General features: G+C 35.2%; 1 protein-coding gene across 1 annotated transcript in view; it reads right to left on the reverse strand.

The window, feature by feature from the left end:
• Positions 1–23,610, reverse strand: part of LOC149784486 (uncharacterized) — a 113,537-nt gene that overhangs the window by 55,433 nt on the left and 34,494 nt on the right. Inside the window, exons 6-8 of the mRNA XM_089932569.1 lie at positions 21,802–22,062; positions 6,864–7,454; positions 6,191–6,339 (exon numbers count right to left, since the gene is read on the reverse strand). Of these exons, the coding sequence (XP_089788695.1) occupies positions 6,191–6,339; positions 6,864–7,454; positions 21,802–22,062 (1,001 nt within the window). The remainder of the gene's footprint in view (positions 1–6,190; positions 6,340–6,863; positions 7,455–21,801; positions 22,063–23,610) is intronic.

Raw genomic sequence — 23,610 nt, forward strand, 5'->3', positions numbered from 1 at the left:
ACTACTTCACCTTACATACGTCACTCTCTCAAAAGTACATATTATCTGGTGAGTGCCACCAACAGCACAACATACAACTTCCAGTGTAACAGCCCAACTTCTACTGGGAATAACTCTCCAAAACAAAGGTTATATTGTCTTCTAAAACGTAACAACAGGTCACATGATCATGTTCTAGAAGCTCATAGAAATGAGGTACTTGTTACAGATCACGTACACCCAGTGTGGCCCTGATGAAAACCAATCATTTTACTCTGAGAAATAAAATTTTAAAAAAAATCTAAAACATCTTAAACATGTAGTCCCATCATGACCTGGACAACAACCAATCATTTTAAAATACAAATAGTGAATAAATTTACATTACCATAGCATGCAATGAAAAATATTTTTTTTTAAAAACTGACAAACAATTAAATTGAAAGAAATATATATTAAATCAGATATAATTAAATCAAATATACATAACAGAGGTGATACTGTATCCATGTCGGGTCCATAGGTCATTGTTAAAAATCCTGTCCCATTCAAGAGAGAAGAAATGGAGTCTTTCCCTTAATATATGGATCTGTGCTAATGGGAGTGTTAAGTTGATGTAGTTTTGTTAGACTGAGAGGCCATTATGGAGAAAAACACATAATCTCTGTTTCTTTGCCTTCTGCTCACTTTTATTTGGGAGAAAATTATTTTTCACTGGCTGTAGATTTAATAGGACTGCTTCTCTGTGACCTTTGTCTCAGATGCATCCTTGTGAAAGTTTTGTTGTTGATTTCCCTGAAATCTATCCACTGTAGATAAAAATGTCTAGGGGACTGTTCTTCTTGGTGTCCTGTTTGTGCATTTGTCAACTTGACCATTAAAGAGAAGATTAGATGATACATTGTGCAAGCATAGTCTAGTCTACAAGCTGCAGATGAATGAAGATAAAAGTGAGGTCATTCTGATCACAACACAAAGACTTTCTCATTCACATCCTTTACCTCAAACAATAAATATCAGCAACACCAACATTAAATTCACACAATCAGTACGAAACATAGGTGTTATTCTGGACAGTACTCTCATACTGCACCAACATGTCATGAACATATGCAAGGCTGCATATCTTGAGCTGAGACGCATCAGCTCAATTCACAAATATCTTTCAGTTGATGCCACTAAAACACTTGTGTTCATTAGTACTTTCAAGACTGGACTATTGTAACTCAGTTCTGTCTGGTTCATCTCAATATCTGCTCCAGAAACTTCAAAAAGTTAAAAACACAGCTGCTCGGATCATATTTAGAGTACCACAATCAGAGCACACCTTCCCGCTGCTCTGTACCCTACACTGGCTATCCATTCGATCCAGAATCAAACACAAAATTTGTTCTCTGTGATATGTTTCACTGTCGGACTCTAGTCCAAGATACCTATCTGACCTCACCCATGTGTATACACCAGCAAAATACTTACGCTCCACTTCTGACAATCGTATACTCATTATACCCACTATGAAAACAAAGTCATAAGGACAGCATTCTTTTGCATACCAGGGCCCAGCAACGTAAAATGAATTGCCCACTGAACTTAGACACAAAGACAGTGATCACATTCAAGAGGGCTCTCAAAACTCACTTATTTCGACTGCAAGAACAAACTTAAAGACCTAATAATGTTTCCTACCTTAAATATTCTCAGCATGTCTTTTTTAATGTTTTCTAATTTCATGGTGTTTGTTTTTGTAATCATATCATTATATGTTTTTTTATCTTATAGGTGTTTTCTAATGTTGTAAAGCGCTTAGAGCTTCTAAAGATTAGGCGCTATGCAAAGTCCTCATTATTATTATTATGGTAATCTTTCAAACAGGAGGAGATCATGAGCACTGCAACTTGCCCCACCAGTTGTAAGTTAGTAACTGCTGTTAATGCAGTGGCTAGGGTATGTTGGGTAGCTCTGTTTAAGAAATGGACATGCATGTCTTGTGGAATTCAGGGTGGAGATTGATAAACATTTTCACCCTGTTGAAAGATTGCCATACCAGATCCAACAGAGACTCCACAGCCACTACATTGTGCACCAACTATTATATCATTAAAGGACTTCCGATTTATGCACGCAGAGCATGACTTTATCATCCAAAATGCTGTGGTGTCTTGGTTCATTGCAATGGTATCCCTATGAAAAACAGAAGTGACTCACTTGTAGAATCATCGACTACACTTGATGGGAAGGCATCTTTGCAATAAAAAGCGTTGGCTGATGCTTGATTCCTGCCATTGATGTTGTAATGAGTCCCAAAGTTCTGTAACTCTGTCAGACTGGAAGTAGTCTGAAAATCAGTTCTTCCTGACATGCAAAATCAGACATCCAAAATGTAAGTTGTGCACATTTTGCAGATGCTTACATGCAAGAGAAATGGACATAAACAGTTTGCAATGAAAATAGGCATGTTGTTAGAGAACAAATGCATGGTGTGAAGTAGGAACAAGTCACCAGAAAAAGCGAATAGCACTATGGAAGAAAATTTGGGTACAGCACGATCCCAAGGTAGAAAGCAAGGCACAGCACCATCCAAGGAAGAAAGGCAAGACACAACACCATCCCAAAGAAGAAAGTCAAGGCACAGCACCATCCTAAGAATAAAGGGAAGGCACAGCACCATCCTAAGAATAAAGGCAAGGCACAACGCCATCCCAAAGAAGAAAGGCAGGGCACAGCACCATCCTAAGAATCAAGGCAAGGCACATCATCATCCTAAGAATAAAGGTAAGGCACATCACCATCCCAAGGAATAAAGGCAAGGCACATCACCATCCCAAGGAATAAAGGTAAGGCACATCACCATCCTAAAGATAAGGCACATCACCATCCTAAGAATTAAGGCAAGGGACAGCGCCATCCCAAGGAATAAAGGTAAAGCACATCACCATCCTAAGAATAAAGGCAAGGGACAGCGCCATCCCAAGGAATAAAGGTAAGGCACATCACCATCCTAAGAATAAAGGCAAGTACATCACCATCCCAAGGAATAAAGGTAAGGCACATCACCATCCTAAAGATAAGGCACATCACCATCCTAAGAATTAAGGCAAGGGACAGCGCCATCCCAAGGAATAAAGGTAAAGCACATCACCATCCTAAGAATAAAGGCAAGGGACAGCGCCATCCCAAGGAATAAAGGTAAGGCACATCACCATCCTAAGAATAAAGGCAAGCACATTACCATCCCAAGGAATAAAGGTAAGGCACATCACCATCCTAAGAATTAAGGCAAGGGACAGCGCCATCCCAAGGAATAAAGGTAAAGCACATCACCATCCTAAGAATAAAGGCAAGGCACATTACCATCCCAAGGAATAAAGGTATGGCATATCACCATCCTAAGAATAAATATAAGACATATCACCATTCTAAGAATAATGGCAAAAGACAGCGCCATCCCAAAGAATGAAGGTAGGGCACTTCACCATCCTAAGAATAAAGGCAAGGCACAGAGCCATCCCAAAGAAATAAAGGTAAGGCACATCACCATCCCAAGGAAGAAAGGCAAGGCACAGCATCATTCTAAGAGTGGTCTGTAGGAAACATTAAAAATTTAGTGATGTAGGGATGTAAGTGGTTATTTATGTATGGACACTGACAGCATCCCAAGATCTATGCATAGAATATGGCTAAGAAAAAAAATAAAAGCGAAAACCAATTTACCATTTGAGCTTGCACATCATACATGATGGGATTTCTTGGACCTGGGTTGTTAACACCAGGGAAAACAGGCCTGACAATGTGACCTGCAAAAGTGCTATCCAGTCTCTGCAGTTTCCGAAAATAAAAAAGCAATTGTTTATATAAAATATACCCCATCTCCCTGGCATTCCACTACATCTGTTACAATAAAGATGAATCCATAATCAGCTATTCTGAAATATTATTGTTGCTTTGGGTTTAATTCTACTTTTCAACAAATGACAGACTATACATGTCAGCCAGTATACCGGTAATTGGTGGAGGAAGAATGTAGGAAAACACCAGTACTAACTGACCTACTGAAAGCTTCTGGCAAGCTGTTCCTCAAAGTCATATATGCAAACCTCGAAACTTGATTCCACATGGACCGAGATAAGATGGCAGTGATCGCTAAAGATGAGCACTTTAGACCACTTGGCCACCCAGGTTCGCTTCTTTTGAAATAGAGTGCTGGCCAACATGTATATATTCTGAGATCCCTAAAAAATGCAGATAATGTATTACTGATACTGACTGTTAACTTTAGAATGTGTATTGGTACACCAAAAGTATCGATGCAACGATATGTATCAATGAATTGCTTCATCCATAACACCCAATTTCATACTTGCACATCTTTGTATGATAAAATAAAAACAGTTACACAAAGCTTCAACCATTCATCTCCATCTAAAATGACAATATGGAAAGGTAAGATTGACAGGTAATTCAAGATCGCAGCCCTATCACTGACCATGAAGACAAGATCCCCAATGCTGGGTCTATCATAAAAACTAATAAGAGGGAATATTCCCCTCCATCTGAAAAATCGGAGAATTACCTGATCATGTGGAGTGGCTTGAATGAAGAAAAAAAAAATACAGGTATAGCTTGCAAATTGATTGTGTCCTTTGTGTGATGTACTCAAAGATGAATATCACTTCAACATTGATTGTGTCCTTTGTGTGGTGTACTCAAAGAAGAATATCACTTTAACATTGATTGTGTCCTTTGTGTGATGTACTCAAGAAGAGTATCACTTTAACATTGTGTCCTTTGTGTGATGTATTCAAAGATGAATATCACTTTTTCATTGATTGTGTCCTTTGTGTGATGTACTCAAAGATGAATATCACTTTATCACTGTGTCCTTTGTGTGATGTACTCAAAGATGAATATCATCTTTATCATTGATTGTGTCCATTGTGTGATGTACTTAAAGATGAATATCACTTTATGAATTCTCTGCTTTAATTAAATCCATAGATTGTTACTGCTGGGTTTGGTCAAGTCTGTACAATTTCACTAAATTAAATCCATAGATTGTTACATTTGGGTATGGTTAAGTCTGTACAAGTTCACGGAACTAAATCCATAGATTGTTACCTTTGGGTTTGGTCAAGTCTGTACAAGTTCACTGAATTAAATCCATAGATTGTTACGTTTGGGTTTGGTCAAGTCTGTACAATTTCACTGAATTAAATCCATAGATTGTTAACTTTGGGTTTGGTCAAGTCTGTACAATTTCACTGAATCATCAAACTGTCAGAATAGTCATGGTATCAGAAATCTCGGTAATTTTATAATCAGAGCATTTATCTTAAGGCCAGATTCAATCACTGCAAGTGAAATCTCAACTAATATATCGTATAGTTATCTAGGATTTATATGCTCAGACCATTTCTAAACATTCCATGTTTTAGCATATGTTATCATATCATCTAACAATCATAGTCCTTTTCTGGAGATGATTCTTCAGAGGATTTTAACAGTATCTGAGAAAAAAAACCATGTTGATATGACCATCCATTCAGGAAAAGTAGTGATAAGCTTTTCAAAAATAACAATATGGTTACCATACTAGATGTCAGAACATCACCTTTCTCATTAAGGTCCAACTAGACCATGTAAGATATACATGTAAGGTTTCAGAGCAACTCTCCATGTAGTGTAGAAATAGTAATAATAACAAACTTGTGATAATGGACAAACAAATAACAAACAACACAACATCCCATAAGCTATTATTGCCTTTGACGAGTCAAATTGAGAAAGCATGGTGATTTGTACTTGCTGTTATTCTAGTGGCATATGAGTTGTCAAAGAGTTCAGGAAATGGAGCTTATTAAGATATGTATTTCAAGCATGCTATAATGTATCTTCCAAGATACCAACTTTGGAGTGCTTACCTGACCACATTTGTGATACTGAGTCTATTAAAAAAAGGATAACTATTTATTCCACCACAAGGCAACTTCAAAACTTGCATGGTTCGAATTTATCAATCATGAAAATTTTGCCTGCATCATTTAAGTAAAGTAAGGATTGTGTATATCAAGAATCCAGACAAAGAAATAACTGTCATGTTCCTGACTCTCATAATACTGCAACTTCATGCACTCCAGAAGAATCCTAATATCAACAAAATAAGGTAATAATTTGTGAAATATTAAAACGTTGTGGTGTTACTGACAAACAATACCTGTGGAATTTGATCAATGTGTGTCCCCACTAAAATTACTGGTGGTGGGATGACTTTATAAGATGACGTATGGGAATTTGCAGAATTCAAGTTTTCCTTGTCAGGTGATGCACATGAATGTATAGAATTCATCCAGATCTCAACTAGGTCTAAAAAAAAGTAAACAATTCAAAACATCACTGATTCTGTAAACAATGTCAGAATGAAGAACATGTCGCAAGGTATTGTTATAACCAATACTCACTTTCAGTCCCTGACATAATGTTGTTTATTTTACCTAAATAAAATATATGAAGCCTCAACTTCCATAAAGAACAAATGGTCCTTGCAACAATAACTTACTTTTATTCTTATCCTTCAAGTTTTAATTGTGAAATTGACCAAATAAAACGTCCTCCACCAGCTTTACTGGAAATGCATTTTCATTAGGTGTTACATATTTCTGAAGTAGTCAATCAGCTTGCTGTTAACTGGAGTATAATAAAACTGTTGTTGAGTGAAATTTTACCTTACAAATTTCTGAAACAAAAAATGATTTTTATAAATTATTAGTTTGAGAGGGATCCAGTTAATCATAGAAGGATAATACTAACCCTAAAAAAGCAGCAAATCTGTAACAAAAATTGACACATAATATTGTGGTGTGTTTAAGTAGAAACAGCCCAGAACTCACCATGAACTTTGCACTTCATTATCCCCTCACTGTCAAAGTAACACTCATCTTCTACAAGATCACTGACCTCTCTACTGGCATCTGAAACCAAGAGATATATGGCACGTCTTGTCAGGAACAACTGGTGTGTCGTGTAAAAGGCAAACTGCCCTGCAAAGTCGAACACTGACAAATACGCATATTTGCTTGTATTTTGTTTTGCTTTATTGGGATTTTGTTGCAACAATTTTATCATTTCCCTTAATGGTTCTGTCTTGTGACTTTCAGTGGCAACATTTTCTCCAAGCTCTGATCCAGGCATTGTGTTTGTTTCAGACTGAGCGAGACTGCTCTGAAATACAGTGGAGGGTGATTCTTTTTGCAGACTAGATGTAGATGAAATATTCTGGCCAAAGTTCTGCTGTTGAGAACGGCGATATAGTACTTCTGTATTCTTGTCATCATCAGCAACATGGCTCATAGGATTGCCGTCAGTTCTCTCCCTTTGATTAGAGCTTGCATCTGGTTCAAAATCAACTACCCTTCCATCTGATTGATAATTCTCATTTAGGACCCTGACAAGGCGCTGCAGATTATAATCCTGTTCTGAATCTGAAAACAGAAGGAATACTGAATATAGCTAAATTCTGCTTTGCATCTGGCAATCAAGCTGTAATGAAATTCGAAAGCACAATACAGTTCATAGAATATTTTGCTCCACTACATTTTATGGTGCAACTATTCTCTTCCAGGCTCACTACAAGATCAAGTGTTGCAGTTGAGGGGTACATACCACGCAACTCATTTGTAATGAAATTAAGAAATAAATAATGACATGACAAAATCGCATTTTTCCATATTCTAATGTTAGAACAATAAGCAAAGATTTTATCCTCTGGCCTTCATGAACCTCACTGCTCCATTTATTTTAAAACTGTAAAATTTATTGGTGACATCGCAGACAAATTGTGGTAAGTCTCATGTTTATGTCTTTCAGCGCAACACTGTCTGATATGTTTACAAAATAAAATGTGCATTTTTAAAATACCTCCTTTTTTGTCTTAAGACGCAGGAGGGCTGAGCTTGTGTGGGACTTTCATTCTAATAAACACTGTTCTGTGGGGGGAAAACAAGAGAATTATTCAACAGGTCTGTTTTGATGCTTGCAACTTCAACCAAAATTTATTCATACAATAATAATACCTATGTGTTCTTTATTGGGGCATTCTACTGATATTATGAGCTTCTGAGAGAGTGGTGGGTGTAAGGTGAAGTTGTTTACATTTGCAACATGTACAATGGAGAGAATGTTGCTATACTTCTATGTTACTTTGATCTACTATGGCTGTAATTTCTTTGGATATTGAACTTGTGGACATTGTACATGACCTAAGCCCACAACTAACTAAAATGACTGCTCCTTTGTGCCAAAAAATCAGCCTGAATTAATCTAAAGTACACTATCTTTAGCAGTTATGAAAATAGGGACAACAAATTTTGTAACACTAGACAATGCCAGCTTCTGAAAGTGAAATGAATTACCAAATGTATAAAACGTATAAAAAAAAACAGTATTGGCTCTAATCTTACAATTTACCTCTGAAGTTCAGGAAGTGACAATGACCAAGTAGAGCTAGCACTTTTTTAAAGGTACACATCTGAAGTAAGGCCAAGTTGTATACTCTATAACCCATATTACACCCATCAATCATACACCAAAATAAAGGGAATTAAAACTTCTTTGAACGATATCTAGGATATACAAGTTTGTTTTAAATTACCAGTACAACCAGTTAGGAAAAGCGGAGGTATGTTTTTCACTAAATTTCTAACCCAATATAAAATACAAAACTGAAAAGCGCCACCTTAGAACCATTTTCAAGATATGCAATGTGGCTGTCATGTTGGACAACACTCAGATGGAACTGTCTACATTGAGAAGATCACCCCCACCAAACCCCCATCAGCCACAATCGCATCAAACTAAAATAACATTTTCCTTCAATTTCCTGGTTATTTAAAATAAGGAGCAAAATTATGTGTGTTTCCCATTGCACTGGTTTTAAAATTAGGGTAGGTAGGTAGGCTTTTTATATATCCATAGCACAAGTGCATATGACCATGGTATGTTTTTGAATTTCTAAAACAAGAAATATATTAAGGTATTTACCCGTTTGTTTTGTAAATCACCTCACTTTCTGACCTAATAGGGGGTATACATGAAATATAGTGATGGGCATAACATGAAATATAATGATGAACATAATGTTAAATATCATGATGGAAATAACATGAAATATAAGTAAGTAACCAAATATGATATCACAAGTTTTAACAATAACTTTCCGCAGAATAAAATGCAACACTTTACCTTAAAAATTACTAAATGTTGATCACGAATTGCAAAGTCATTTGAAATTGAACCATAATCAGTGCCTGTCACACTTATTAAAGTAAATCTTGTTTTAAGTCAACTTTGTCCCTAGCTGGCCTCAGTGGTCTGAGCTGGAAATATTACACAATAAAACCCCAAAATTCAAGCAGGCCTCTCAACAAAAGTTTAGGATTAGGAGTCCTGGACTCTTCACTTATGAAACTCAGGAACTTCCAGCATATTTCTGAGACTCCCTGGCATAAACTCTGGGGTCCCTCACTTTCAAAAGAACAGGGTTAAATAAAAACCACATTCTCATTATTTTGATAATATCAGGATAGAATTCTTAGCCATTTAAAGTAACTCACTAAAACGAAAACCTTTTTCAATATGCATATAAATTTCCTAACTCCACAACATCACAAAAACAACACACAAAAAAAAAACACAACAATAAAATCATAAATGTCTAATAAAGATATTTTCCATTAGGTAATTTTTTTTTATAGAAAATGCTAATTGTAAATGAGTACAATGATGGCAGATACAAGATCTTGCTCAAAGTTCAGTTGACAATGGAAACAGTCCTACTTCCCAAGCTACAGCTACAATGGACCACTATGATGACTGCTGGGGAAGATGTGTTGGGTTATCACACGGTTCATCAAATCTAATGGCATCATTATCAGTGAGTGTTTGTGATACTGGTGTTATACTTGGGTTAGAGACGCAAAAAATGTTTTAGCTTTCTTGAAAAGTAGTATACAGCGCTGGCCGACTGGACCGTTTTGGCCCCTGCGCGTCAGTAATTAAAACATATATCTATAGAGAGAAAGTAATTTTAAATCGATGGACGACAATGTTAAGTTCAATATCATATAAAACTTGTTTAAAAGTTTATTTCCAAATGCCATACTCACTGAGGGCACCGTGCATAAATCCAGAGGTCCAAGCCAAATGATTCAAATTGGGCCATGCATTTGCTAAGGCCATTCCTGATAGTATATGGAACCAACCTACACAGGATGTGGACTTAGCCAAAACTATGAAAGCTAGGTGCAGACAAGTGACAGATGGACAATTATGATGTGAAACAAGCACTCCAAGTTTACCAACCTGGTGATTTGGTGTGGTATTTCTGCACAAGAAGAAGTAAAGCAATTTGTCCAAGGTTATAGAAATCATATAATTGACCATTTTTGGTCAAGAAGAAGATGAGGTTACCTGATCCAGTTTGATGTTCATGGCAAAGAGAAGGGCATTCATCATAACAAAATGAACCAGTATAGGGGAAATTACCCTACTGAATGGATAAAAACTTAGACTTTCAATAAACAGTTCTCTCTCCGTTGTAGCTGTTAAGAGCCCTATTGATTGGTACAGTGGTGTAAGAATAATGCATAATATCCATTTATTACAAAATGCTTTCAATTTTTCTTTTAATTACAGTTATAGCATGGCTGCCAAACAGGCTGAAGTGTCAAATTTCATTATTACAAAGGGGAGGGACTACCAGTGCATGAGATGTCAAAATGGGAGAACACATCAGAGTTATTGAACATATTTAAAGTTCATATATTTCCTCTGTATTCAGTGCCATTTTATTGCATAATTTTTATGTAATACTAGACAGATATGAAGAGGCTGGAAAAAGCAGAGAGCCAGAGTTTATTCTATTCATGGGCAAGGAAGAGTAAGCACTCAAAGGCAGGACCCATTAAAATCAATTTTCCAGATGTTGTGCTGGAGGAGACCATGGTTGCAACCGGACTGTTAGAAAAGCCTAATGAAGACACCCTCCCAGAAATGTTACACATAGAAGGACCTAAATATAGTAGTCTAAAAGCAGTGCTATAGGGTAATATAGACTTTCCAACTGCTGAATAAGCATCTTAGAGATCTGAGATAAGGCTGACAGTGTGCAAGATGTAGGTCTGACAAGCAAGTCAGTTAAATTAGTTTGTATGCTATGGAATAAACATGTGTTTGTAGAAACAGGTCTTTTCCTCTCTCATTACAAAACCAAAACATTACAATGGTGAGGAAGATGGGACATAAAGCTGATGATAAAAAGCAAGAATAAGGACAGTGGTGTCATTTTACTTAGAGAATTATTACAGACCTGCAACCGTGTTGTACACTTGTAGTGAAAGTCTACATCTCTGATACTAGCAGCATGTTTGCCCATTTTCCCACCATTCTCTGTCCAAGAAATCACACCTGACGTTTGATGGAAGTGGGTGAAACAACTTTTAAGAAGAAAAACCATTATGCAAAAGTCTGTAGATCAAGACTCAAGGCAGAAAGCATAGTTTATCAAGTAGAAATCCAGAAAGATAGATCAGGTACATGTATTATATCTGAGAGCTCACATCAAGAATATACCTGTAACATCGCCCTCTTAGTAAGAGGGGTGGTTCACTGGATTTGGATGGCGTTATCTAGAGGATGAACTCCCTAGATATTATACACCGGCAGGAGTGAAAGAAGAATAGAATTTCAACAGAGAAGTGAGTGAGAATACTGGGAAGAAGTACAACATTACGAGCCCCTTTGACAAGAATATAAGAAATTTAATCAGAACAAATCAATAACGGCAATTCCAATTCAAGTTCGATTATATCAATAGAATTTAACAGGAGTGTCCAATTTGAATTTATTTCATCATCATAACGAGAGGTGAAAATAGTACGATGTCCACGACTGATCTGCATCACCATCCTCTCTTGACCATATATCAGTGTCTCCTAGTTCATCCTTCCTAAGCTCTATGCTTTGCCCCTTCATGGACTTCCTGGTCCTTTAATTCTGACCTCGTCCTTCTTTTCCTGGGACTTCTGTCTTCAGACTGTCCTGTCTCTCTCCCAGAAAGCTTATTGCTGTTCTCTTTCAGAACTTGTGCGTCCTAGCACTAAAACCTGTCTTTCTTTTTACAAGACAGCCACCTGGTCTCTTTCTTGTTTAACGATGAAAGCACTGTTCTCTTTAGGCTTCCACGGAGTGGATTACTTTCCTCTTTCAGGAAATTTCAGACTAAAGAATTTCGACTAAGGTCGTCACTTTAAAGTCTGATTGCTTCTAAAGTGTACGCCTTAATTTATTCAACCCAATCGCAGGCAGCGGTCCCTAATTTTTCCCACAGATATAATTCCTTTCATCAGGTTGAGACATCTCGGAATCTGTGAACACCGGTGTGTAACAATTTCCCTTTGAAAAAATTATAAGTGGGATTTAGGTTCCTACCAAGCAGTTAGGGTTGGTAGTTCAAATGTTTACTTTCTAAGGACCGTGTTGAGACACCCCAGTCAATTTCATTGAGTTGGAATGCTGCCCCTTTGAAGTTTACACTGACATGAGAAGGAAATGAAAGAAGAAATGTCGAAGTGACCCTTCACAAAGACTCTTCTGGTTTGAATGCGATAAAATTGTAATGCTCAATGCATACAACTTTAAAGTTCACTGCAATTCAAAATTTGACTCTTCACAACACCTTTGGCCTGTGAACCGAGATAAAGTCAATACCCTAAAACCAAAACAACCTCACACAATGGTAGAAGTAGATGGAATAATAATGGAAGTGCTGATAGACATAGGATCAGGAATAAATGTCATGGTTAAAAATACATGCAATGCTGAAACATAAACCTAAACTAGAGAAAACAGACACAAATATATCTGCCTATGGATCAGAAATCTAATTACATATAGTTGGCAAATTTCAAGCCAAGACTGAGACTAAGGATAGAATCACTACAGCTCCATTCTATGTAACGAAAGGAAATTTTGGAAATGTACTGAGCTACGAAACAAGCATACAGTTACAAATAATTCCAAGAATCTATGTTACAGTGAAGAGCAAGTGTGAAGAACTGTATAAAAGGTTCATAGATATCTTCAAGGGAGTTGCTAAACTAAAAGACATACAGATACACCTTCACACTGATGATAATGTAGTCCCAGTAACTCAGCCCCACGCACGTATTCCATTTCACATTCAGAAGACAGTCGAAAAAGAGCTGGGAAGACTAAAAATTACATATTACTGAGAAGGTAGATGGACCAACTCTTTGGGTTTCTCCAACTGTGGCTGCTCCCAAACCCCAAAACCCAATGAAATCAGAATCTGCGTTGATATGCACTTGCCCATTGAATCAGTACTACACAAGAGACGCATCACACCCAGTACTACGCAAGAGACGCATCACACCACTAATAGACAACATTATAGTAGATCTCAATGGTGCAAACATGTTCTCAAAGCTTGATCTGAATTCAGGCAACTATCAACTGGAACTGTACGAAAAATCAAGAAACATTCCAACATTCTTGACTCATATTGGACTATTGGAGATATAAACGGCTCATTTTCGGAATACCATCTGAGCGGAAATATTTCAAAACGGACACTGTACAGCACTGGAAGGACTAAAAGGCACAATGAATATTAGCGATGACATTCTAGTATTTGGTCGCACTCAGGAAGAACACGACAACAATCTAGAATCTAGAATTAACTCGCATAAATACAAAGGCTCTGACACTAAATAAACACAAGTGTGAGGTCAACAAAGACAATATTGAATTCTTTGGATACATTTTCAGCAAAGATGGAATTTCTCCATATCCAAAGAAAGTGGAAGCAATTAAAAGTGCCAGTATTCTATCAAACATATCAGAAGTATGCAGTTTTCTAGGCATGACAAACTATGTGAGATGTTTTATCCCAAATTATTCAACAATCAACGAGCATCTTCGAGCCTTACGCAAAATCAACCATTCTACTTAATGTTGCTTGTTGACAACTACTCAAGGTATCTAGTCGTTGAAATTATTAATTTGACATCAACAGAAACAGTCATTCTGCAACTTGACAAAATATTTTTAATGTTTGGAATATCAGAAGTTGTAAAAATGGATAATGGATCTCCATTTAAGTGACAAGAGTTTACAAAGTTTGCAGAATACATGTGATTTAAGCATAAGAAAATCACACCTTTATGGCCTCAAGCCAACAGTGAAGCAGAAAGGTTTATGAGGACAATTGGAAAAACAATGCAGCTAATGCAGAACATAAAATTTGGAAACAAGACACTTTCTACATAATTACAGAACCACACCTCATGCAACAACCAAAGAATCTCCTGCCAAAATGCCATTTTTACGAAAAACGAGAGCTAAGCTCCCAAGTATACAAATCAAATCATACAACAACAAAATGAAGAAAACCGATACTGAGAAAAAGGAAAAGATGAAGAGCTACGGCAGATCAAACCAGAAAAGATAAGTTAAATTTCAAAGCTGGAGACAATGTAAACAAAAAAAGCAAGACAAGTTATCAAGTTTTCAACAAATTATTAACTCCATTCGACCCCAAACCATATGAAGTTGTCAACAAAAGGGAACAATGATAACAGCAATAGAGGACCATCAAATAACTAGAAATGCGTCATACTTCAAGACAGTAAAGAATTCATCACATATTCCACCATCTCATGACCAGAGATATGATACAACAGATCAAAAGAAAGAGATATATATGACACATATCCAACATCCGATCTAGCATTAAGAAGACCATCCTGAGTCAGGAAACCAACAGACTATCTACAGGATTATGTGTGTGCAAAATAATGTAAAACTTTTCGAAGGCTTACCACATACATCTTGTTGTATAATGTTTTACTTATAAATAGTGTAGTATTCTAAACTGTTCTGTAGATCTAGATAGTTAATAACAATAACATGTGTATCTCATTAAATGGCAGTTCAGTTTGAAATGGTGAACTTGAATTATATCATCATTCAAAAGTCAGAACATTATTAGGACTAAACCATGAGAACTGTAAACCTACTTTACACAATTCTAAGTTGACCATTTTGTACATTATCAAAAGGAAAATATCAAGCCACAAATTTTATTACACTCATGAGTTTATATTATGTGAATTTCGTTTGTTAAGAAATGTATTAGTATCATTATGACTAGTTTTGAAACACATAACTTATTCTCAGTTTTAAAATATAAATTTTAAATCTGAAAGAAAAGGATGGATGTAGTGTTCTAGAAGCAGTGCTATAAGGTAATATAGACTTTCCCAATGCTGAATCTGCATCTTAGAGATCTGAGATAAGCTGACAGATAGGGTGTTAGATGTAGGTTTGACAACCAACTCAGTTATAGTTTGCATATAGTTTGTATGCATTAAGAGATGAGCTACAAAATTCAGCCAAGACATTGTAAGTGGGAGAAGTTCAAAGGAAGCAAACAAAAATGTTCAATGAAATGAAGGCAAACCATACAAGAGGTGTTACAAATTATCAAAGGGAAACCATGTGAGAGTGATGGACTGGTAGACACTAAGTACCTGGTGGAGAAGAGATCAAGAAACAAAGAACAGATGTAGAGCAGGGACATCATGAGGGGGGAGCATTCCCCCCGCCCCCCCGAATTTGCATGTGCTGTAAAATTGCTGTAGCCTATATACAAAAATTAACAAGCCCGTCAAGTCTCCCCTCCGAAAAAAGTCGAAATGACGTCCCTGAGGAGGACAGGGGAAAGAGTAGATGAAAAGGATTCAAAGAAGAGGAGAAATAAAAGGCGACATCACATATATTAAATTAAGATAGCAATATTGCTATATATAGATTGAGGAAGAGCAATTTGTTTTTATTCTATCAGCTTGATCTTAAGCTAAAATTCAATTACATTTTATGTATCTGACTTACTAATTTGGTCCATATTAAAATTAACAATATAAATGATTTTATCCTAGAGATATAGAAATTGATATAAATAAACTTTAAAGAATTTGTATTTAGTGCCTTTGCTATGTAACTAAATTAAGTATGTATTCCCATGCGATATATTCCATGACAAAGATTTTTTTTAAAAAAAATACATTGCTTAAAGTTTTAATTAATGTGCAAAAGTTTTTCCCCAGAAAAAGTGATATTTTAATTCTTTTTTGCATTTTGGATGATGATATTCAATTTGAAGTTTAAATTTAATTGATTTATGGAATAATTGTGGTGTTCATATTGCACACAGGTCCAGTTTATATTACAAGTATTATGAGTTATATGTTCAGCTTCTATTTACAATACTGCAGTTATATGCTTGTCATATGTGAGTTATGAAGTCACTCTTACTATCATCTATTGTCATTTCATCTTATCTGTAGATGATTTATAATGACTGACTGTTTCATTTAACTGCTAGGTTAGCAAATTGACAGTTTGTGTTGTTATTATGGTGTATTCATATGGTAGTAAACAATTACATTTGTTGTATAAAGTGTTCAGTATATTTTTACATGGCTAGTTATATTTATGCATGATTTGAGTTCTCAAGACACATTCAATATCATGCATAGCTCTCTTACTGTGGAGATCTTACAGATACTCTTTTATTTATTGCAGACTGACAATATGTTGTTTTTGTTGTTATTTTTTATTGAATGTGCAGGAATCAATTATATATTTGTTTAAAAGTTTTATTTTTCTAATCAGGCCAAATATCTCATATTGTAATTCTTTTATGTTTGTGAAGACACTTCACATTAAACACAACGTAATGTGAGATTTAGCATGTCTACAGCAGTGTCATGTCGATGTCTCATAAGCATATTTTTAAGAACACTCAGCGATGAAATTGACTGCAACCAACTATAATGTTATAAATACTTGTATTTGTTATATAATTGTCTTACTGTTTATTGTTTTGAGGCAGCGGTTGTCAGTTGTTTTCGTCGCTGTTACTTCTCAGTCTAATCCAGTATTTGACCTCATTGTGGTGACCTTGCTAGGGCTCACTTCCGGGCCATCACTAGTTTTGATTCGCGCTTTAAAGATTTCAGAAGTTTTGTTGAAAATTTTGTTTTAATATTTCTTCACAAAGAAATTGTGTTCTGTGTGAGGTAATTATTATTTAATGAATATTTATCAAGTTACTGTCAAAATTACATTGTTTTTCATTGTATATTCTAATTTTATTGACTATATTCCGTATTGGGGGTATAATTTTCCGCAGTGGCTTTCCGTACCATTCCGTAAGACTTATGTGATTTCGTAGGGAATAAAAAACAAAAGCCTGGCTAAATCGGGAGGAATGGTCAAACGTTTATCTTAGGGATCCATCCCATTTTAGGTCAGAAATCAACATTATAGGTAGATATATTAAATTTATTAGTATCTGAACTTGTATTAAATAATTCTGATTTGATTTTTGGTCTATTTCAGATAAGGAAGGGGGAAGTAATAAATAAAATAATTGCACATAAATTATTTCTTTAACATTATAAGCATAAAGCTTTAATTCTTATAGAAAGGTTTAGTGATCTGAAATTTTCATTATAATTCCATTTCAGTATTCATGTAAAATGTTGTCATTGTGATTTTAGTCATCCACCCAATTTTTATTTTGTTTATTTTATTGTGACATTCACCACTGTGCCATTATCATTAAATAAGATAACAGCTTAAATTATTTTAATTCTTAAGCTTATAGATTAGCTAAATATTTACATGTTATTGTTGAGTTTGATGCAATTTTTTCCAATAAACTGAGGAATGTAAACTCAGGGTTTGATTATTCAATTAATTTTAAGATACATTTGCACACATGCATTTATTTGTTTGCAATACAATTACTGATAACTACATACATCCACAATGTTGACAGTCACATACACACAGAGTAACCCAAGGACATTACAGTATACGTGATTTTGTATACAAGGATTCAAATCCAAGACCTTACCAGATCTATGTGGGTTTTCTACTATCTGCAACATCCATAATGTTTTGAGATTATCTTTGATGTTTAAGATAGAGGTAGAGGGAATCACTTTTGACTGGAGTTGATCAACTTTTAAGTCAAATATTGGAGTTTCTTCAATTTTGTGGTAGGACAAAATTACAATTTAAAGGCAGTCTACTCCAAATATGATTTTATGGTTTGAATCTAAGGCTTTTGAAAAATAAAAAGAGTTTTTTGTTGTTTTTGTTTTTAAAGACAAAAATAATTGTATATATGTGAGGATTATGCCCAGCTTACAGTAACCAGTTGAAACCAGTCTAAAAGAGACAGGAAATGTAATACCAGTGTGATGATATGTGTAATCAGGGTACAAATGCAGACAGTTATAAACAGCAAGTTGCAATTGATTACATTGGTGTTTTAACCTGGACATTTTAAGGCCAAATGTGGGATGTTTTATGAGGTGTTAAAAGTAATGGAGGGAAAAGGGATAGTCAATAATGGCTTTCAAGTCTTTTATTAAAAATAGGGTGACCTTTTAATTTTTCTATTGTTCAATTGTTATTACATTGCTCACAATGTATTGCTTACAGAGTAATAATTAAGGGTATTTGATAAATTCCTTTATTGTGTTCATGTAAGTATGAAAGTCAGGAATACATCTCATATCCATAAACTTTCACTTTAGGATGAACTTGACTTGCAGGATTGGAGAGCAATCAAGAACTTGAAAAAGCCAGCCACAGAAAAACATTGAAGTTTGATTGTTTTTTACAGACTGGGCATAGTTGTTTTGTCATTGCCACATTTTGATAATGAAAAAAAACATTTTCTATTCTTCTCAAAATTAAAATTTTCAAGGGAAATCGGGACCAGAAAACTATCAAATGCCTGTTATGTGTCTTCTCATTGTACCAGACCTACTAAACCTGACGAGTCCATCTCAGTAAGGCAGTTGATTTTTTCCGTAAGTTTGATCAGTTTTCAGTAGTGTGTAACAAAATACCATAAACTGTTATCGAAAAGATGAAAAACGTAATTAAAAGTTCGGTATTCGGAATGTGCAGCAATGATAAACATTATGTTCAACTGAAAAGTTTGTAAAGTACACGTAGACCTTATTTACCACTTGTACGGTTGCAAAAATTTTAGTCCCAAACCCTATGGAGCTCAATGGCTTGTTGCTATCTCTCAACTTGATGTAATTCTTGGAAATCCTTTTTTCCATTTCACATGACGACGGCAATCATATGTCCCGCCAAGAGTCATACTCAAATTGGTACGTGATGTCCAATAAACATAACTGTGTCCCTTCCAGTTTTATTCAAAAGAATCTGAATATTCCTTTTTATTTTTTTGTGTTAATTATCAACACTTTTCAAGAGACTTATTTCCCCTTTTATCTTAAACATGGATCGCTTGCTGGACACCATTTAAAAGAAATTCTATGTATTACATTCAGCAGCATTTCACTTGCATATTAAGCAGGCGCGATCATGGCCATGTCAAGCAGTAGCGGGGCAAAATGGTTTGGCATTCCTTAAAGATATGATAGCGAGCCAACATTTGGATGGCATACAAAGTCGAATGCCTGAGCTAAACATCATTACCAAATTACGCCATGCGAAATGTAGCTTGCAATATCAGCATTGATTATTAAATAGGTCGCATGAGAAAGGAGAGAAGTGTCCTCCCTTGTATTATTAATATTTTATATTCTACATCTGACTGATAGTTATATTGTAAATAACCATACGAGCCACTATGATGTTATGATGACCATTGCCATTTTGTAATACTAAATTTTATTCCTACACAGGGGCTTGTATTGTTGCTTACAGTTTACATGTCATACATGTACAATTATAATAAAATTATAATATCTACCTTTATAACAGATAATTCAATTTTAGCAACGAGCCTTTGTGATTCTTACATTATACAGAGTGTGTAATTCCTTGCATAACCAGAATAAACACACACACACACACACACACACACATATATATATATATATATATATATATATATATATATATATATATATATATATATATAAGCAAAATTAAAATGCAGTAAGGTTGATTAGCAATTTTCTATACTGGCGTGAGCGCTGATTAAAAATTCACATGTTGTTTGATGCCATTCAAAATATTTATAAAAGTCCTACTGTGCCCCAAAGAATGTGTGCTAATCATCAACCCATCACTGTCACACACACACACACACCCACACACACATTTCCATGATCAAATTGTTGCATTTCTATGCTGTGGAATAGCCATTTAGTATTTCAATCCAAAATGTTGATAAAAATAATTATAATTTTATAATCTATAAATTCTTAACTCACACTCAGTTTTCATCATCATAAACAAAATTATAAATTCCTGCTCAAAGATTAATAAACCTGAATTAGCTACCTTTGCTATTTAAATATAACCATATTTCCAACAATACAATGAAACAAATAATTTAGTTTTTATTTTATTTTGAGTAGTAAATTTACAGATTCATAAATAAAGATAGCTTTCTTTATTCCTTTTGATAAACATTTTGAATTTAAACACTGAATGACACAGGAAAGTTATACTGCTTCTCACCACACATAAATAAATATTTATCCAATAATTAATTTTGAGTAGCAATAGTACTTGGAATATGATGGATAAGGTGTATTTGGGTATTTGAATGAATGCCTCTCATCCATTGCATTCCTTAGATGAGGGGTCCATTTTTAATTGTGTATAAGGTTCCTGTAAAAGCTGTGGACTCACAACCTGGTTGGGGAAGGAGAGTCTAGATTGGATGGTAGATATAATACCTGAGTTCTGTTTTAATAATAATAGTAATAATATTAAAATAATATTATCTGGTCTTTAAGCTAGCCACAGGCTTAGGATTTAACGTAAATTTCTTTGTACACAGAATTATTAGTAGATTCAGAAATTTATTTCTTCTGCTTAATCCCTCCCACAAAACAATCTAACGTGTTCATAGCAAGATTAACTAGCCATTAGACTACTAAAATTATAAAAACTAATAGTCAAATGGAAAATTAACCAGCCTCCAGCCTGTAGACTACCATTTAATTTGAGCCATGGTCAAGAATCCTAACCCAAACATATATACACAAACACGTGGGCACATAAATAAGCATTTACTATCCTTCTTACCTGAACCCCCATGCACTTCTACCGAGACTGCCTGGTTAATGGCTTATATGGTGTTAGTACAGATACCACTCACTGTGTAGTTATGTTACAAAGCAGGTTAGCATGCAACAGAGGGTGACTAAAAGCCAAAAGGTGCATACAGGATGCAAGCAGCATATACATTCACATAAATAATGTAGAAGGAAAATGCAAATTTTAAAAGTATAATAATTATACACACAATATAGGCAATGTGATAACATTCAGTACTAAATACCTGTAGTAAAAGGTAAATATCATAACCTAACCCCCCCCCCTTGTCTGTATATCTAAAAGCAGCAGATGAAAAAGAACAGTTACTTCAAGTACACAACATCTTGAAAATATGTTATTGTTAATTGTGTGTGAAGTTTCCTTTCATTAGCCCCAGTGACCTTGACCCTGATGCTAGACCTTCGAAGCCAGAAACTGATACATCTAGGTCTCTTCCTTGCCACAAATGCAAACTATTTACAAAGTGTGGTATCATTGGATAGTGGAAAACTTTGTCACTGTGAAGAATTGAAGCAGAGATGGATAACAGATAACAGTATAACATGACACATTTCATCTCATCGCATTTGTATAAATACTGAGTTAAATCTTGTATGATTATTATTTATGCCCACATACCTTTTGTTCGCCTTATCCATTCATGGGTGGACAAAGAAACGTCACAGCAATTGACATAGACATCGATGCCTTCTGTACTACATCTCTCGGAAATGTTCACCTCCTTTCCAAGAAGACGCTTGACCAGGGTTGTTTTGCCTACACTCATGTGTCCAACAACCATGACACGTATGCTGTGTACAGTTTCCCTTCCATCCTTTAGAGCCTCTTCAAAAAGCTGGATCGATCTTTCATCCATATTCAGAATTTCTATTGGAACACCTGTGCATATAATGGACTAGTTACACACACAAATATATATATATATATATATATATATATATATATATATATATATATATATATATATGTGTGTGTGTGTGTGTGTGTGTGTGATGTGATTTTTTAGTTTTTACGTAGCTTTAACAATTTTTCAGTCATATTGCTACGATGCATGCAGTGTGGCAGTTTATAGTGATGTCTAGCACTGGGACATCATGCCTCAGACATGTAGCATGATGTCCCACCCAGTCACATTATCCTGACACCAGGCCGACCAGTCCTAACACTAACCTCTTATTGCTGAACGCCAAGTGAGGCAGCTGTTAGTACCATTTTTGTAAGTCTCTGGCATGACTCGGTCGGGGATGGAACCCACGACCTCCCGCATCCGAGGCGGAGGCTCTAACCACTAGGCCACCGGAGCTGTCTTATATATAACAATAAGGCAGATTTTAAAAAAAGACGGACTTGAAAATTTAGTGAGCTTAATCTGAGTTTTCAATCTATATCATTTTTATTCACATTATTAGATGTCTCAACATTTATAAATCCTTTGCCAATAAACTCACCATATGCAATGTATTAGTGTTCAGTTGTGCACAAATAAAATAACCCACAAGTGTTAAGTCTCCAATCTCAATAAAAGAGATCTACTGATATGTACACTGTAGTGGACACAAAGGCACTAATATGATTCTGCTCTACAGTTACTATGTGCTTCTGAAAAAGGGGCGGGTATTAAAGTGAAATTATTTGCATTTGCAACATTTATAATGGTGATAAACATTGGCAATCAGGCACCATCTAAGGCAATAGCTGATCAAAAAATGTACGGTTAGACCAAAGTTCACTTAACTAGTTTAAAATAGGGACAGTGAATATATACACATACAGGGTTCATAAAGAATTCTGAATGATAAATTCAAAGACTTTTCCCAAACTGTCAAAGACCACAAACATAAATTTCCATTACCTATTTTCGCTAACATTTTGTATGCAAGTTATGTTACATGAGAAAACAACACATGCAAAATATAATTAATCAAAAGAAAGAAACCTGGAAAACTCGACTACACCCGAATCTAACAACCTTGGACACTATTACTTGTGATTAAGGAAAGAAATTAAAATGTTTGGGTTTATTTTAATTGTCAAAGGCTTTTAAAGACCTCAGGGTAATATGCTCGATTTTTCCAAACTTTCAAGGCCTTAAAAATGCTACCTCATTTTTCCCAAATGTCAAAGACCTTCAAAGACCGTAACACAAATTCAGGTTTTTTTTCTTCTAATTTCCAAATTACCTTTTCTGTCTAGGAAGTGAACATGAAAAAACAGAGCAAGCAGAGCCAATCTATATCTTGTCCATCACAAATTACACCCATGACTCATAGATCAAAATAAAGGGAATTAAAATTTATTTAAATAATTTAAAGTTTAATTAAATAATTCCTACAATATACGTCTTTTGTAATAGCTAGGATTACATTTTCTTTAACAATCAAGCTCTACGCACATTACAAATCTGAACAGCCAAACCTGAAGATTCCC

This window comes from Sinohyriopsis cumingii, chromosome 14, assembly GCF_028554795.1.
Source record: "Sinohyriopsis cumingii isolate HCF-2022 chromosome 14, ASM2855479v2, whole genome shotgun sequence".
Lineage (NCBI taxonomy): Eukaryota > Metazoa > Mollusca > Bivalvia > Unionida > Unionidae > Sinohyriopsis > Sinohyriopsis cumingii.